At 42.3% G+C, this 17,853-nt stretch overlaps 1 protein-coding gene across 4 annotated transcripts in view; it reads right to left on the bottom strand.

The window, feature by feature from the left end:
* Positions 1 to 17,853, bottom strand: part of LOC106613639 (CREB-regulated transcription coactivator 1) — a 35,521-nt gene that overhangs the window by 8,441 nt on the left and 9,227 nt on the right. For 2 of the 4 annotated variants that reach the window (XM_045687413.2, XM_082956759.1), the window contains exons 2-11: positions 13,543 to 13,659; positions 12,883 to 13,008; positions 12,602 to 12,663; positions 12,260 to 12,354; positions 11,620 to 11,696; positions 11,476 to 11,519; positions 10,937 to 11,160; positions 9,479 to 9,627; positions 2,900 to 3,124; positions 2,230 to 2,328 (exon numbers count right to left, since the gene is read on the bottom strand). In XM_045687413.2, the coding sequence (XP_045543369.1) occupies positions 2,230 to 2,328; positions 2,900 to 3,124; positions 9,479 to 9,627; positions 10,937 to 11,160; positions 11,476 to 11,519; positions 11,620 to 11,696; positions 12,260 to 12,354; positions 12,602 to 12,663; positions 12,883 to 13,008; positions 13,543 to 13,659 (1,218 nt within the window). The remainder of the gene's footprint in view (positions 1 to 2,229; positions 2,329 to 2,899; positions 3,125 to 9,478; positions 9,628 to 10,936; positions 11,161 to 11,475; positions 11,520 to 11,619; positions 11,697 to 12,259; positions 12,355 to 12,601; positions 12,664 to 12,882; positions 13,009 to 13,542; positions 13,660 to 17,853) is intronic. The other 2 variants (XM_082956760.1, XM_045687415.2) reach the window with 2 other exon arrangements.

Genomic DNA, 17,853 nt, shown 5'->3' with positions numbered 1-17,853 from the left:
TTACTTGCCAAAGTTTGGCAATATAACAAAACAAATTTTGGAATTCAGAAAAAAACAAAAAAACAATAAGTGGAACATATACAGTTACAGTATATAAAGCTAGTTTCCCAAGGAAGATCACATTACTGTAGCCAGCTGTAAAGGTAGGATCTTTCACAGGAACAGCAGCAAACAGAACTACACTGAACAAAAATAAAACGCAATATGCAACAATTAACTATATTACCGAGTTACAGTTCATAAGGAAATCAGTCAATTTAAATAAATAAATTAGGCACTAATATAATAGATTTCACATGACTGGGCAGGGGCACAGCTGGGGAGCCAGGCCCAGACAATCAGAATGAGTTTCTCCCCACAAAGGGACTTCATTACAGACAGAAATACTCCTCAGTTTTATCAGCTGTCCGGGTGGCTGGTCTCGGATAATCCCGCAGGTGAAGAAGCCGGATGTGGAGGTCCTGGGCTAGCATGGTTACACATGGTCTGTAGTTGTGAGGCCAGTTGAACGTACTGCCAAATTCTCTAAAACGAACATTAAATTCTCTGGCAACAGCTCTGGTGGACATTCCTGCAGTCAGCATGCCAATTGCATGCACCCTCAAAACTTGAGACATCTGTGGTATTGTGTTGTGTGACAAAACTGCACATTTTGGTGCACCTGGGAACTGATCATGCTGTTTAATCAGCTTCTTGATATGCCACACCTGTCAGGTAGATGGATCATCTTGGCAAAGGAGAAATGGACACTAACAGGGATATAAACAAATTTGTGCACAAAATTTGAGAGAAAAGCTTTTTGTGCATATGGAATATTTATGGCATCTTATTTCAGCTCATGAAACATGGGACCAACACGTTACATGTTGCGTTTATATTTTTGTTCAGTATATAAAGAGTTAAACCCATTTCTCACACCTGAAACAGCCTTGTTAACAGGACATTTCCCCCAAAAATGAATCATGTCAACAGGAGACAACCAAAGCTGCTACAAACAGGTTGGACTATCCAAAACTAAAAATAATCATAATTAAGGTTCCAGGTAGGTGCTACATATTCACAGGACATACACTACATGGCTAAAAGTATGTGCACAGCTGTTCGTCAAACATCTCATTCCAAAATCATGGGCATTAATATGGAGTTGGTCCCCCGCCTTCGCTGCTATAACAGCCTCCACTCTTCTGGGAAGGATTTCCACTAGATGTTGGAACATTGCTGCGGGGACTTGCTTCCATTCAGCCACAAGAGCAGTAGTGAGGTCGGGCACCGATGTTGAGCGATTAGGCCTGGCTCGCAGTTGGCATTCCAATTCATCCCAAAGGTGTTCGATGGGGTTGAAGTCAGGGCTCTGTGCAAGCCAGTCAAGTTCTTCCACACCGATCTCAACAAACCATTTCTGTACGGACCTCGCTTTGTGCACGGGGGCATTGTCATGCTGAAACAGGAAAGGGCCTTCCCCAAACTGTTGCCACAAATTTTGAAGCACAGAATGTCACTGTTCGCTGTAGGGTTAAGATTTCCCTCCACTGGAACTAAGGGGCCTAGCCCGAACAATTAAAAACGGCCACAGACCATTAATCCTCCTCCGCCAAACTTTACAGTTGGCACTATGCATTCGGGGAGGTAGCGTTCTCATGGCATCTGCGAAACCCAGATTTGTCCGTCGGACTGCCAGATGGTAAAGCGTGACAGCTGAGTAGTTGTTGCTCCTAGACGTTTCCACTTCATAATAAAAACACTTACAGTTGACTGGGGCAGCTCTAGCAGGGTAGAATTTTGATGAACTGACTTGTTGGAAAGGTGGGATCCTATGACGGTGCCACATTGAAAGTGACAGAGCTCTTCAGTAAGGCCATTCTACTTCCAATGTTTGTCTATGGAGATTGCATGGCTGTGTGCTCAATATTATACACTTGTCAGCAACGGATGTGGCCGAAATAGCCCGAATCCAGTAATTTGAAGGGGTGTCCACATACTTTTGGCCATGTTGTGTACATTTGGTTCAAGCAAAAACACAAAAAGCTGCTATGCGACAACACTCAAAGACCTGAGCCAATATGATAAGCAGACATCGAGCAGTGGTCTGGAGGAGAGGAAATGGGGGTGGGATTGCTGACACCATGGATGGGAGCGAGAGGCTGGGATGAGTAGCAGCTGGACCAATTACAGCCAATTCCAGGCAAAAAACCCTCCCCCAACAAGGCAGCTTGGTGGTTTCGCCCTTACTTGAGGCGAGCCGCCAGGGGAGAAGCCCGGGGAGAAGCCTTGATTGGAGACTGGGGAGGTTGGAGACTGATTGGCCGGAGAGCCTGTCTGATTGCGGTACTGTTGGAGGGAAGAGTGTTAACCGGTGCAGAATTTCTAAACACTAGCAAGAGCACACAGAGAAGGTCCCAAGGACAGTCTGGGGTGGGCTCAGTCTTAAGCAACTACTACTACTACACCATCTATCCACAGACCAGTTCACTCCCAATGAAAAAACACAAAAACTAAAAGCAAATCAGCCACTGCTGAAGTGAACCAAATGTTGTAGAAGCTAGAATTTCACTGGGTATGAGTAAGGAAGTCAAGTGTTCAACAGTCAAGGTAATGACAAGCAGGAAACTCAATTCAACAGAAGAAACTTGGGTAAAGAAATTTCACAGATCTTAAGTCATTCTACCTGTTGTCCTCCAAAATAAAACAAATTTATGTTAAGCGGCTATAAGGGCTCCCGAGTGTCGCAGCGGTCTAAGGCACTGCATCTTAGTGCAAGAGGCGTCTGCACTGAGATGTTCATTAAGTCTTTAGAACATTTAACGAAACAAGGACTACAACACTATTTTTCTTGGAACTTGTCAGGTCACACTCCCCCCCCCCCCCCCCCTGTCCTCTTTCTACAGAGTGTTTGACTCACCGAGTTGACGTTGACGCTTGCGGGCGTCTGGATCTGGCTGTCCGGGGAGGACTGGGTGGCTGTTGGGGCAGTGGTGGTGGCCAGGGTGATCAGCCTGATGCCCTGGGGCAGGGCCTGCTGCTGCAGGTCATTGAGCACTTGAGCCTGGGCCTGCACTGTCAGCTGGCTAAAGAAAGCATACTGGGATAGCTGTTGCTCCAGAGTCAAGGCCTCCATCGCCACTGCCTGATAAATGATACAGAAAAACAAAAACAACTTTACCAGGCTAAAGAGGCCAAGATTTTGGGGTGAAACAATGAAAACAAGGTATCTGACAGTGTTTGGACAAGGTTACAGTATCTAGCAAAATAGTGTAGGAGCGGTTGATAAATTAAAATGCAATTCATTTTAGTAAGCTAGCTAACTAACAGGTGAAACAACTAACTTATTTACAGTTAGGTAACTAACGCACCGCTCTTTGTTAGCAGTGTTTTCCACTAACGCCGGCTATACACACATTTTCAGCCGCGTACTTTTTCCACTTAAAAAAAGGTGCACTAAGCAGAAATCGCTCCCCCATTTCCTGGTTGCAAAAATGCTAATAGTTCACCTTATTTCAGTTTATGTGTGACAAAAAAAGCAAGTATAGCGCAGAGAATTATTGTACCATCTAAACCGTTGTGAAATATATTTTCCATAACCAAAAATATATTTTCAGCTGTTTGACACTGGTGTAAAAAACCGAAAGACGCAAAAACGAAACTTAAGAACGGGATGCACAGAAATAGCGCACAGAAAATATCTACCACGTCTTAGACTTGCTTTCAATGAGAATGACAGTTTTATAAATTACATTTCAATGTGAATTTGGTCAGGTCACCAAAAAAGTTACATACTGCAGCTTTAAATTAAACAAGGCTACTTTTTATCATTCGCAATTGTGTCGCACTGACTGAATAAAGTCAATCTCATATCCTTGTCATGCATAAATCATACAACGTAGTTATACACGGAGTGTACAAAACATTAGGAACAACCTTCCTCAGAGCAGCCTCAATATGTCGGGGCATGGACTGACTACAAGGCTTCAAAAGCGTTCCACAGGGACGCTGGCCCATGTGAAATGTTGTCTGGATGCCCTTTGGGTGGTGGACCATTCTTGATACACAGGAAACTGTTGAACTCTTGCCCATTCACCCTCTGAATGGCACACATACACAATCCATGTCTCAAGCCTTAAAAATCCTACTTTAACCTGTCTCCTCCCTTTCATCTACAATGATTGTCACTTGTTAAATCCACTTCATCATTTGACCTATGCCGATTGTACAAATTATTATGAATACCTGCTCTTTCCATGATATACACTGACCAGGTGAAAGCTATAATCCCTTATTGATGTCATTTGTCAAATTCAATAGAAATCAGTGTAGATGAAGGGAAGGAGACAGGTTAAAGAAGGGTTTTTAAGTCTTGGGACAATTGAGACATGGATTGAGCATGTGTGCTATTCAGCGGGTGAATAGGCAAGAAAAATATTTGAAGTGCCTTTGAATGGGTTATGGTAGTAGTTTGTGTCAAGAACTGAAACGCTGCTGAGTTTTTCCACACAACAGTTTCCCGTGTGTATCAAGAATGGTCCACCACCCAAAGGACATCCAGCCAACTTGACAACTGTGGGAAGAATTGTAGTCAACACGGACCAGCATCCTGTGGAACGCATTCAACACCTTGTAGAGTCCATACCCTGATTAATTGAGGCTGTTCTGAGGGCAAGGGTGGGGGGTGAAATTAGGGCTGTTACGGTGACCGTACTATCGCCACACTGGCGGTCACTAGTCATGATGGCAGCCAAATTCCACATGATCATTTAGTCACGGTAACTAGGCTTCTCCAAGCTCTGATGCTGCTGATGGTCATCACTACTCTGGACGGCTCTGACTTAGAATACGTGGACAACTACAAATACCTGGGTGTCTGGTTAGACTGTAAACTCTCCTTCCAGACTCACATTAAGCATCTCAATACAAAATTAAATCTATAATCGGCTTCCTATATCGCAACAAAGCATCCTTCACTCATGCTGCCAAACATACTAGAGGTCGACCGATTATGATTTTTCAACGCCGATACCGATTATTGGCTGTATGTTTTGTTTATTCCATGTGTAACTCTGTGTTGTAGTATGTGTCGAATTGCTACGCTTTATCTTGGCCAGGTTGCAGTTGCAAATGAGAACTTGTTCTCAACTAGCCTACCTGGTTAAATAAAGGTTAAATAAATAAATAAATAAATAAATAAATAAAAAGCAGCCTACCAAACTTGCTAACTGCCTGGTACTCAACAATCTATTGTCCCTCTAATCACTCTGACATCAATGCAAATGTAATTGAAAATCTAATCAAACACTTCATGAGAGCCCATGAGCTCATGTTGCGCAACATTTCTATAGGCTATGCAATTGTGTGAGAAAACAGAGTGATGGCCTGTACTATATTTATTTCTCAACTTCCCTAATATTAAGCACATTGCTTCACTTTACAACAGGAGTATAGCCTACCAGGCTGGCATGAAAATGGACGACGGGAAAAGCGTCCTATATTTTCCCCCGCTGCCCGTTCCCAGACAAGTGCATGACAATGGTCCATTCTCAATCAAAAAAAATATTATTTAGCGTATGTAAAGACAAGATTAAATCAGGAATATTGTGATGGTGACAATATTAGCCCATCACTTGTGAATGATGCTCAGCTTAAGGCAAGAAACATGCATGCTTTTTTTGCGCAACCTTTTCAAATCACACCTCATGTAGCCTAGCCCATAGGCCTATATGTTTTGATAAGGTTTGTATCACATTAAAGTGGCCAAATAACCTATTAAAATTAAGCACATTTCTCCGCTTTAGAACGGGTGTAGAGCCTAACTGGCATACACACACAGAGTGCGTTTCAAGTTTGGGGGAGATCATTTTCACCATAAAAATGCACCTTTATAATAAAAGCATTACATGCATAATGGCATTTATGGTCACTTTTGAGAATGTTTTTTTCCCACGCTAATGGAACAGTCGCGCTTATAGCTTACTGCCGTGGGCGCGTTGATGCGCTTACAACATGAAGAAATTGCCTAATAGTGTATCAACATTTTAAGCGAAACGTTCTCATCTGCTGTGTCAGGTTCATTGCTTAAAACATATTTTTTTTTAATGCTAGTTGTATTCATTTGGGATCTTTGCATCCCAGAACTGTCCCAGACTATATATATGTAATACTTATTTCTCACACAGAATAGGTCAACTTTTGCACTATGGGGGATAGTAGATTAACATATGCTAGTGCTTTTGCCGTTCGTTAGGCCTACTCATCTTGATGCCTGACGAAACGTAAATGTGGACAGTTCTTCCTATATCTTCACTATGCGCCTCGGAATTGGATATGGACACGCGCAGTTGCGTCCCTGATGTGTCTGTCTTCACTTGTACCCTGTGGGATAGACCCGATCACGTGACGGAGAACCACGTAAGTGAGAGGTGCTTCGGCATGCAGCTGTGAGAAGGGAATTATAATTACTACTATTTCAGTCCAAGGGCACAACGGCCATAAAAGGCATGGATATTTTTAGGGGGCATTACGGCCACACAAAGGGGATGCAGTCGGGAAATTCGAGGCATTATCAAGTGCTTGTCAAATTGCGAATGAGAAACTGACGAAGTGGGTACAGCCTGGGCAAAAAAACAAAGCAGAGCTCATGCCTTTCACAATACTTTTTAGAGTCGAATCATGCAGAATGTATTAACAATCAAAACATATAGCCCAAGATTTGTATCACAACCAAAGTTACATAAAAAACTCAATTAAGCATATACAGTTGAAGTCAGAAGTTTGCATACACCTTAGCCAAATACATTTTAACTTCATTTTTAACATTTAATCCTCGTAAAAATCCCCTGTCTTAGGTCAGTTAGGATCACCACTCTATTTTAAGAATGTGAAATGTCAGAATAATAGTAGAGAGAATTATTTATTTCAGCTTTTATTTCTTTCATCACATTCCCAGTGGGTCAGAAGTTTACATACACTCAATTCATATTTGGTAGCATTGCCATTAAATTGTTTAACTTGGGTCAAACCTTCAAAGTAGCGTTCCACAAGCTTCCCACAATAAGTTGGGTGAATTTTTGCCCATTCCTCCTGACAGAGCTGGTGTAACTGAGTCAGGTTTGTTGGCCTCCTTGCTCGCACACGCTTTTTCAGTTCTGCCCACAAATTTGCTATAGGATTGAGGTCAGGGCTTTGTGATGGCCACTCCAATACCTTGACTTTGTTGTCCTTAAGCCATTTTACCACAACTTTGGAAGTAGGCTTGGGGTCATTGTTCATTTGGAAGACCCATTTGCGACCAAGCTTAAACTTTGACTGATGTCTTGAGATGTTGCTTCAATATATCCACATAATTGTCCTTCCTCATGTCACCATCTATTTTGTCAAGTGCACCTCCTGCAGCAAAGCACCCCCACAACATGATGTTGCCACCCCCGTACTTCACGGTTGGGATGGTGTTCTTCGGCTTGCAAGCATCCCCCCTTTTTCCTCCAAACAGAATGATGGTCATTATGGCCAAACAGTTCTATTTTTCTTTCATCAGATCAGAGGACATTTCTCCAAAAAGTACGATCTTTGTCCCCATGTGCAGTTGCAAATCGCTTTTTTTTGGCGGTTTTGGAGCAGTGGCTTCTTCCTTGCTGAGCGGCCTTTCAGGTTATGTCCATATAGGACTCATTTTACTGTGGATATAGATACTTTTGTACCCGTTTCCTCCAGCATCTTCACGAGGTCATTTGATGTTGTACTGGGATTGATTTGCACTTTTCGCACAAAAGCACGTTCATCTCTAGGAGACAGAACGCATCTCCTTCCTTAGCGGTATGACAGCTGCGTGGTCCCATGGTGTTTATAATTGTGTACTATTGTTTGTAAATATGAACGCAGTATCCTTCAGGCGTTTGGAAATTGCTCCCAAGGATAAACCAGACTTGTGGTCTACAATTTTTTTCTGAGGTCTTGGCTGATTTCTTTTGATCTTCCCATGATGTCAAGCAAAGAGGCACCTAGTTTGAAGGTAGGCCTTGAAATACATCCACAGGTACACCTCCAATTGACGTCGATTAGCCTATCAGAAGCTTCTAAAGCCATGACTTCATTTTCTGGAATTTTCCAAGCTGTTTAAAAGCACAGTCAACTGTGTATGTAAACTTCTGACCCACTGGAATTGCGATACAGTGAATTATAAGTGAAATAATAGGTCTGTAAACAATTGTTGGAAAAATGACTTGTGTCATGCACAAAGTAGATGTCCTAACCGACTTGCCAAATCTATAGTTTGTTAACAAGAAATTCGTGGAGTGGTTGAAAAACGAGTTTTAATGACTCCAACCTAAGTGTATGTAAACTTCCGACTTCAACTATAGGAATTTCTTTGTTACCCGCTCAACACAGAATAGCCTCATGTTCGCACTTCCTCAAATCGTTTAGAGATAATAATATTTTCTATTTAATTCAGCTATGTTCAATTGTATTCTTCATACTATAAAATAATGCCACGGAATTCTAACCAAATCTTGTCTGCTAAATGAACTAGTGTAGCCAGATCAGGGCCTAACATAAGGACAACTCAGAGTATTCGATTCTGTTCTTCTGAAATAGTCTATATTTTCTTCATATCATGCTTCTTTAGACCTGTCTAAAAAAAAATAAACAATTATTGTGAAGTTGTAGGCTATATTACATGGATTTAATAGACTTTTTAAAATGTACATGTTCCAAGGTCTACACCAGTGGCTTGTAGGCTATGCGTGGAAGCCAGGAGATGCTAAATGTGTTTATGTTAACTAAGGGTCAATTACCATGAGACCGGCAGTTATTTGATTGACAATCACCGGCTCGACTAAATTTCATGACCGCCACAGCCCTAGGTTCCAAGCCATATCCGGAAGGTGTCCTTAATGTTTTGTACACTCAGTATTACAAGAGTGGCTGAATATCTTGTGAGGATCTAGGTTTTGCCCAGTGGCACAAAGGCTTAGTATGTTGTATAAAGATTTTCTTAGGTCATGGTCTGAACAGGTAACAGTCGAGACTAGAGCCATGGGCGGAGGAGTATTATTATTTTCCATTTGAAAGTAGCTCACACTCGGAGCATTGTGATTGAATGCCTTCTTTGAGCAATTGAAAGCACTCAATTACTCAAGGGATATTTGCTAGCCGAGTCATTCCAGGAAACGAGGCCAAACCATATCTGCCAGGCAGTGCTTGCTCACCTCCAATTGGGATTTAGCCATGTAAGAGAAAAATACTTCCACCAGTTCTCCTTTTGAAGTTAAGGTTGAGTTATAATTTAATTTCTGTCTACATTAGTTGTTTAGCCAACTCCAGCACTATTATAAAATGTGCCCTATATAAAAGCCAACCCCACGGACAAAATCGGTAGAGCAAAGTTAAAATATAATTGTATTCAACAAGGGACGTTTAGGTTTTAGTCTGTAATAATGCTTAGCCCTGCTGTCCAGGGATTGGATAGCATGGTCACGTTGGGTCTACTCACCTGGATGTTGAGAGGGGGCGACAGCGTGGGAGAGAGCTGCTGCGGGGACTGCTGTGGCTGGGGGTCTGCGTTAAGGGTTAGGGGGATCAGGGTGGGCTGCCTACGCTGGGCCGCCACAGTCATGGTAGGCTGAGAGGTGGTAGTGATCCCTGCCAAGACACAACAGGACAGGCACAACTGACTTCTCTGAATTACAGCTAAATTCATTCTGGGCGCTGCTGTGCAACTTAACATTTCTGCAATGTACATTTCTGCAATGCTATGTAACATTTTCACAACTACATTGAACAGATGTTCTAGTGAATTGTGCTGTATGTTTATCTGACTTTGGCAATCGTCTACATATGCCAATCACTATGTAATAAAGTACCCACCCATCTAGCTTTCCTAAGCTTGGAAAATGCAGTTTCTGTAACTTGATGCATAATCATTCTGTGAAATCTTTTCAGTATTGAATGAATGGTTCTTCCTCAAATACACTACATGCAATAATTTATAATATTTTACTGAGTTAGACGTGGTCTGTGGTTATGAGGCCGGTTGGACATACAGCAAAATTCTCTAAAACGATGTTGGAGGCGGCTTATCTGGAAACAGCTCTGGTGGACATTCCTGCAGTCAGCATGCCAATTGCACGGTCCCTCAAAACTTGAGACATCTGTGGCATTGTGTTGTGTGACAAAACTGCACATTTATTGTACCCAGCACAAGGTGCACCTGTGTAATGATCATGCTGTTTAAGCAGCTTCTTGATATGCCAAACCTGTCACTTGGATGGATTAGCTTGGGCAAAAGAGAAATACTCCCTAACAAATCAAATTTTATTTGTCACATACGCCATATACAGCAGTGCCCTTACCGTGAAATGCTTACTTACAAGCCCCAACAATGCAGAACAAGAAATAGAGCAAAGAAATGATTTAATAAATAAACCGGGGTACCGGTACAGAGTCAATGTGCGGGGGTAGAGGTTAGTCGAGGTAATTTGTAAAGTGACTATGCATAGATAATAAACAGCGAGTAGCAGCAGCGTAAAAACAAAGGGGGGGGGTCAATGTATGTAGTACAGGTGGCCATTTGATTAATTGTTCAGCAATCTTATTGCTTGGGGGTAGAAGCTGTTAGGGAGCCGTTTGGTCCTAGACTTGGCACTCCGGTACCGCTTTTTGTGCGGTAGCAGAGAGAACAGTCTATGACTTGGGTGACTGGAGTCTTTGACCATTTTTTGGGCCTTCCTCTGACACTGCCTAGTATATAGGTCCTGGATGTCAGGAAGCTTGGTCCCAGTGATGTACTGGGCCGTATACACTACCCTCTGTAGCGCCTTACAATCAGATGCCATACCAGGTGGTTACAGAACTTGCTTGGTGCTTTTATGAAAATCCGTAGAGTATCCTTGGTTACATTTTTATCTGAATATCAAAATTTGCCACATTCATTTCACCATCGATGACTTACCGTGGCTGGCAGCACTGATGCCGAGGTGGGTGAGGTTGGTGGTCAGGTTGCCTGTGCTGTTGGATGAGTTAAGGGAAGGAAACGCCACAGTGTCGTCTGGATCCAGCGGAGTGGGCAGCGGTGGGGGGAACTGGATGTTGGTCAGATCAGGCAGGGAGCCTCCCGTATTGAGCGTGGCCGGGATCAATGACGTGTTCACTTCCTGATCTGGTGATGGAAATATACTAGAGGGGAGAAAGAAAAAAAGGTACACATATTTCCTAAAACAGCACTAGGCAAAAGAAAATCCATTATAAAATGACTTTTATTTGTTGGTTTTTATGAATGATGACGTTTCTCGTTGTTGTGTGTGTCGAAATAACAGTTGCTAGTCATATGGTGTCATAGGTCCTCTCTCACACAGACCCATGTTCTCTTCGTCTTTGGACATAATTCATTCTAAGCATGCCCTGGACAGCTCTTTCTCACAAAGCACCTTTCTACATGGTCTGGTCCTGCTGGAGCACCATATTCAGATGAACGATGCAGCAATTACTCACTTGATCCCAGGGACTTCACAGGACTTGGTTCTTGATGAGTCATTCTAAAGGGAAAGTACACTCAGTCAAATATATATATTTTTTTAAAGCCCTAAAATGGTGAGCAAGCACTGATTCAACTAGGCTACATGTTCGCTCCTTTACCTTTTTGTTATCCCACTGTGTATCCTTGTCTGCATCTGATTCAGACTCCTCAGTCCCAGGCACTGTAAGCAGCAGCACTAAATGGGGAAAGAGTCAAATAAATGGCAATTGAAGGTACTAAGCTCAATTCAAATCAACCCAGATTGCATTATTTTCAGTGTAGCATTCTTCCTGTAGTGAAATGAAACTGCGTAATGGTTTTGGGGACAGTAAAAACAACAGGTAGATCTCCATGACAGGTAGCTAGCTACTTCCAGTTTTCAGAAGACCATATTTATAGCTCTATTTTCACGTGTCATCTTGAGGAATTTCAATTGAGACCATTCCCAGAGGAGATAAGCTCCCTTGACTTTGTTTAGCACAACATAATTCAAAATACTACAACAATCTTTCCCTCATCAGTAAGCAGTGGTTGGTTGAACACAAATCAAAATGTGATCGCTTCACCGAAAGAGAATAGCTGCTCCAACAAGGACAAAAACTGTTAGTGGAACACAACACCTTCATGTCATAAATTATCCAGACGATTTCACAGTGGCTTATCCTTTTCATGGACATGTGGATTCATACATGAATAAATGGAATCAGGCCTGAATAAATAGAAGCTGTTCCTTGTCCATGCGAGTGAATCGTCCATTACCTCGTTTAGGCTGGAGCTCTTGTGATCCCCCTGCAAACGCATCCTGGGGCGCAGGGTTCATGGTGTTCTGGTGTAGTGCTGAGTCAGAGTTTGTCCTGTGGCATTAGAACAAACGAAGGTCAACAAAATGTCTCCGTGGCCCCTAATTCTCAAACCTCACATCTGGCATGCTGTGGCAGACTCTAGGTAAAACTTAATATCAGTTCAATTGAGCATGCCATTTCTATTTGAAAAATTGCAATTTACAAAGACGTTGCATGTACTGTGTTTTCCCTGAATGTAGATGAAATTGCTAAAAACACTTGTTTATTTTTTTTGAATAGGAGGACATTAATGACCTACCTCCTCCAACTGGTATCCGGTGGGGGTGAGAGGTACACGGAGCTATAGGGGCAGCTGTCAATGTGGACCTCAGTTAAGGATGAAAATGGTGGTGAAATATAAAATCAAACCTATATAATTTAATGGTCAAGTTACCTATCAGCATTCATCTACTGAAGTCTAACTGTGAGCATGATCTGACAATGACACACGCCGTTTTAATTAGTACTTGTTTTAAGTCAAAGTTTAGTAAAGACCATTCTGTTCTAATCCAAAATAAACTGAGTGCACACAAAGGATATCTGGCGGCCATGTTTGTCCACAGAGAGGGGCCGGCGATGGGGCGAGGTTATACGGTTCCGATCGCGGTAAACACGGTCCACCAGCCCGTGATGCCTGGTCGACCGACTGGTGTCCAAAGCGGAATTCTGGACAGGATACGCAAAAATCAACCATACAAGAAAAATTGGGCATTTGAAAACACAAAAAAAATGTAAATTAAAATGTCTTGATATAATATGGTGCAAATGTATTCATTTCAAATGGGTCAAGCTATGGGCCATCATACTCAAGTTAGCAAAAATGTTTAAAATAAATGGAAAGCCATGATATAGAAAGCAATGACAAAGGCTCCTTGTATGTGTTTTTTGGGAATCTTTTAAACATTTCAAGATGGGGTGAGAGTGTCTGATGCTCAAATTTAGCTTTCTTCTGAGACTTGGTTTTCCAGACAAATGCAGTGGATCGATACTGATAAGGCAGGACAAGTCTTCAAAATTGTAAAATACTAGAGAAGTCTCTTGAATTGGATTCTTGTTAACAATATAGGGTAACGCGAGGGTGAATCTTAGCCTATCATGGAAGCTCTGAAAGATAAAATTTCCCTCAGGTGAGATTTAATTGTTGTATCACGCAAATTAAAAACAACATTTTACCAACTGATAGAGAAGCTGTGAGCTCACCTGAAAAGGCAGGTCAATGTTGCTATTTCCAATCTGATTGACATTGGGCAGTGAGCCTCCATAGTACTGTCCACGATTCTGCCCTAGTTGCAAATACTGGGTCTTCTGTAACTGCAACTGTGCAAAATAAAAATGTATGAAAGCATGAATGGATGTGTAAACTGATACATGAAAGATTACACACAAAATATTGATAGAAAACGTTCCACAGTGCTAAAGATAGACTAGACCACATCTAAAAAAGGCCAGATGAGATAAGACATAGGTTAATATGGGCCCATAAACTGTTCATATCTTAATTGATTCGAGGTAGTATCAGGTTGGTGCAATGTCAACACTGTGTGGACAAAGTCTGTAGGCCTAAGCCTAATAGCTGGAGGGTGTCAATCTCATAAGGAAAGACATCGCCGTGTAATGATGGATACTTGGATTTGTCAAATGGTGTTTCTATTTCTTCAATTAGATTTCTTTTTTTATAATAGCCATGTTGTAAAACCACAACATAAATCCATTCTGTACTCCTAAACCATTCCTTTATGATATTCATAATGGGTAGGTTCACCACCATACACCTGGCAATAACTACTAAATGTTTAAGATCACCAATTGCTTTAATGAATTGCATGAACGATGGATTAAACAAAGGCCTGATTTTATGGGGATGAATAAAGACTAACATGGACATTGTTTTTTTATTTTTTTTAAATCAGACTGGCAAGAATGACTGCCATGAACCAACCGAAACGAGTCAATTATTTGCATTGCACGTATTACTAAAAGGTCTACAAGAGGATAGTTGATCCCATGTTATCAGTATCTGCCATCAAAGTTCAAACCTTGCAAATTTGTCAAACCTCAGCGTGCACACACACACACACATATATTAGGTGCTGGGGGGGGGGGGGGGGGGGGGGGGGGGTTCTTAGGTGCTGTCAAAGCAGCTATTAAAAATACAGCATAGTCCTACTGTTATTACTGTTCCAGATGGCTGATAGGAGTTATTAGGTAGGTAAAGTTAAGCGTAGCACAGAGAATTTGACCAAATTCCCGACTTGGAAGACAATGTGCCTTCTAAACTTCCACGTCTAGTTGCAGAGGATTCGTTTGAATTTAGGAAATGCTCAGTTAAATTTTTTTCATGTTTTACTACATGAAGTAATCCGAAAATGTGTATGCCGCCATCTTGTCTATTTCAAATATTCTCTCATTGATCGAGACGAGTATCATCATGTCAGTTAAGAACAAATTCTTATTTTACACTGGCCTACCCCGGCCAAAACCTCCCCTAACCAGGACAATGCTGGGCCAATTGTGCGCCGCCCTATGAGTCTCCCGATCACGGCCGGTTGTGATACAAACCAGGGTCTGTAATGACACCTCTAGCCCTGAGATGCAGTCCCTTAGACCGCTGTGTGCAAAGCTGTCATCAAGGCAAAGGGTGGCTACTTGGAAGAATCTCAAATATATCTTGATTATTTCATCCTTTTTTGGTTACTATGTGATTCCATAGTTTTGATGTCTTCACTATTATTCTACAGTATAGAAAATAGTAAAAATAAAGAAAACCCTTAAATGAGTAGGTGTCCAAACTTTTGACTGATACTGTATGTATGTATGTTTTTTATTTTATTTTTATTTCACCTTTATTTAACCAAGTAGGCAAGTTGAGAACAAGTTCTCATTTACAATTGCGACCTGGCCAAGATAAAGCAAAGCAGTTCGACAACATAAAAAAAAAAACACAGAGTTACACATGGAGTAAAACAACATACAATCAATGATGCAGTAGAAAAAAAAAAAAAAAGACTATATACAATGTGAGCAAATGATGTGAGATAAGGGAGGTAAAGGCAAAAAAATGCCATGGTGGCAAAGTAAATAAAGTATAGCAAGAAAAACACTGGAATGGTAGATTTGTAGTTTGAAGAAAGTTCAAAGTTAAAATATAAATAATATGGTGCAAAGGAGCAAAATAAATTAAATAAATAAATACAGTAGGGGAAGAGGTAGTAGTTTGGGCTAAATTATACATGGGCTATGTACAGGTGCAGTGATCTGTGAGCTGCTCTGACAGCTGGTGCTTAAAGCTAGTGAGGGAGATAAGTGTTTCCAGTTTCAGAGATTTTTGTAGTTCGTTCCAGTCATTGGCAGCAGAGAACTGGAAGGAGAGACGACCAAAGGAGGAGTTGGCTTTAGGGGTGAACAGAGAGATATACCTGCTGGAGCGCGTGCTACAGGTGGGTGCTGCTATGGTGACCAGTGAGCGGAGATAAGGGGGGACTTTACCTAGCAGGGTCTTGTAGATGACCTGGAGCCAATGTGTTTGGCGACGATTATGAAGCGAAGGCCAGCCAACGAGAGCGTACAGGTCGCAGTGGTGGGTAGTATATGGGGCTTTGGTGACAAAACGGATGGCACTGTGATAGACTGCATCCAGCTTGTTGAGTAGGGTATTGGAGGCTATTTTGTAAATGACATCGCCGAAGTCGAGGATTGGTAGGATGGTCAGTTTTACGAGGGTATGTTTGGCAGCATGAGTGAAGGATGCTTTGTTGCGAAATAGGAAGCCAATTCGAGATTTCACTTTGGATTGGAGATGATTGATGTGAGTCTGGAAGGAGAGTTTACAGTCTAACCAGACACCTAGGTATTTGTAGTTGTCCACAAATTCTAAGTTAGAACCGTCCAGAGAAGTGATGCTGGACAGGCGGGCAGGTGCAGGCAGCGATCGGTTGAAGAGCATGTATTTAGTTTTACTTGTGTTTAGGAGCAGTTGGAGACCACGGAAGGAGAGTTGAATGGCATTGAAGCTCGTCTGGAGGGTTGTTAACACAGTGTCCAAAGAAGAGCGACATCATTTATGTATACAGAGAAAAGAGTTGGCCCAAGAATTGAACCCTGTGGTACCCCCATAGAGACTGCCAGAGGTCCAGACAGTAGGCCCTCCGATTTGACACACTGAACTCTGTCAGAGAAGTAGTTGGTGAACCAGGCGACGCAATCGTTTGAGAAACCAAGGCTACTGAGTCTGCCGATGAGGATGTGGTGATTAACAGAGTCAAAAGCTTTGGCCAGGTCAATGAATACGGCAGCACAGTATTGTTTCTTATCGATGGCGGTTATGATGTCGTTTAGGACCTTGAGCGTGGCTGAGGTGCACCCATGACCAGCTCTGAAACCAGATTGCATAGCAGAGAGGGTGCGGTGGGATTCGAAATGGTCGGTAATCTGTTTGTTGACTTGGCTTTCGAAGACCTTAGAAAGGCAGGGTAAGATGGATATAGGTCTGTAGCAATTTGGGTCAAGAGTGTCACCTCCTTTGAAGAGGGGGATGACAGCAGCTGCTTTCCAATCTATGGGAATCTCAGACGACACGAAAGAGAGGTTGAACAGGCTAGTAATAGGGGTTGCAATAATTTCGGCAGATAATTTTAGAAAGGGTCCAGATTGTCAAGCCCAGCTGATTTGTAGGGGTCCAGATTTTGCAGCTCTTTCAGAACATCAGCTGAATGGATTTGGGAGAAGGAGAAATGGGGGAGGCTTGGGCGAGTAGCTGTGGGGGGTGCAGTGCTGTTGGATGCAGTAGGGGTAGTTAGGTGGAAAGCATGGCCAGCCGTAGAAAAATGCTTATTGAAATTCTCAATTATAGTGGGCTTATCGGTGGTGACAGAGTTTCCTATCCTCAGTGCAGTGGGCAGTTGAGAGGAGGTGTTCTTATTCTCCATGGACTTTACAATGTCCCAGAACTTTTTAGAGTTGGAGTTGCACGAAGCAAATTTCTGTTTGAAAAAGCTAGCTGTGGCGTTTCTAACTGCCTGTGTGTATTGGTTTCTAACTTCCCTAAAAAGTTGCATATCGCGGGGGCAGTTCGATGCTAATGCAGAACGCCACAGAATATTTTTGTGTTGGTTAAGGGCAGTCAGGTCTGGGGAGAACCAAGGGCTATATCTGTTCCTGGTTCTAAATTTCTTGAAAGGGGCATGCTTATTTAAGATGGAGAGGAAGGCATTTAAAAAAAATAACCAGGCATCCTCTGACGGGATGAGGTCAATATCCTTCCAGGATACCAGGGCCAGGTCGATTAGAAAGGCTTGCTCGTTGAAATGTTTCAGGGAGCGTTTGAAGGTGATGAGTGGAGGTCGTTTGACCGCTGACCCATTACGGGTGCAGGCAATGAGGCAGTGATCGCTGAGATCTTGGTTGAAAACAGCAGAGGTGTATTTAGAGGGCACGTTGGTTAGGATGATATCTATGAGGGTGCCAGTGTTTGCGGCTTTGGGGTTGTACCTGGTGGGTTCATTAATAATTTGT

This window comes from Salmo salar, chromosome 10 (genome assembly GCF_965601325.2).
Source record: "Salmo salar chromosome 10, fSalSal1, whole genome shotgun sequence".
NCBI lineage: Eukaryota > Metazoa > Chordata > Actinopteri > Salmoniformes > Salmonidae > Salmo > Salmo salar.
This window is presented reverse-complemented; position numbering and strand designations above follow the sequence as displayed.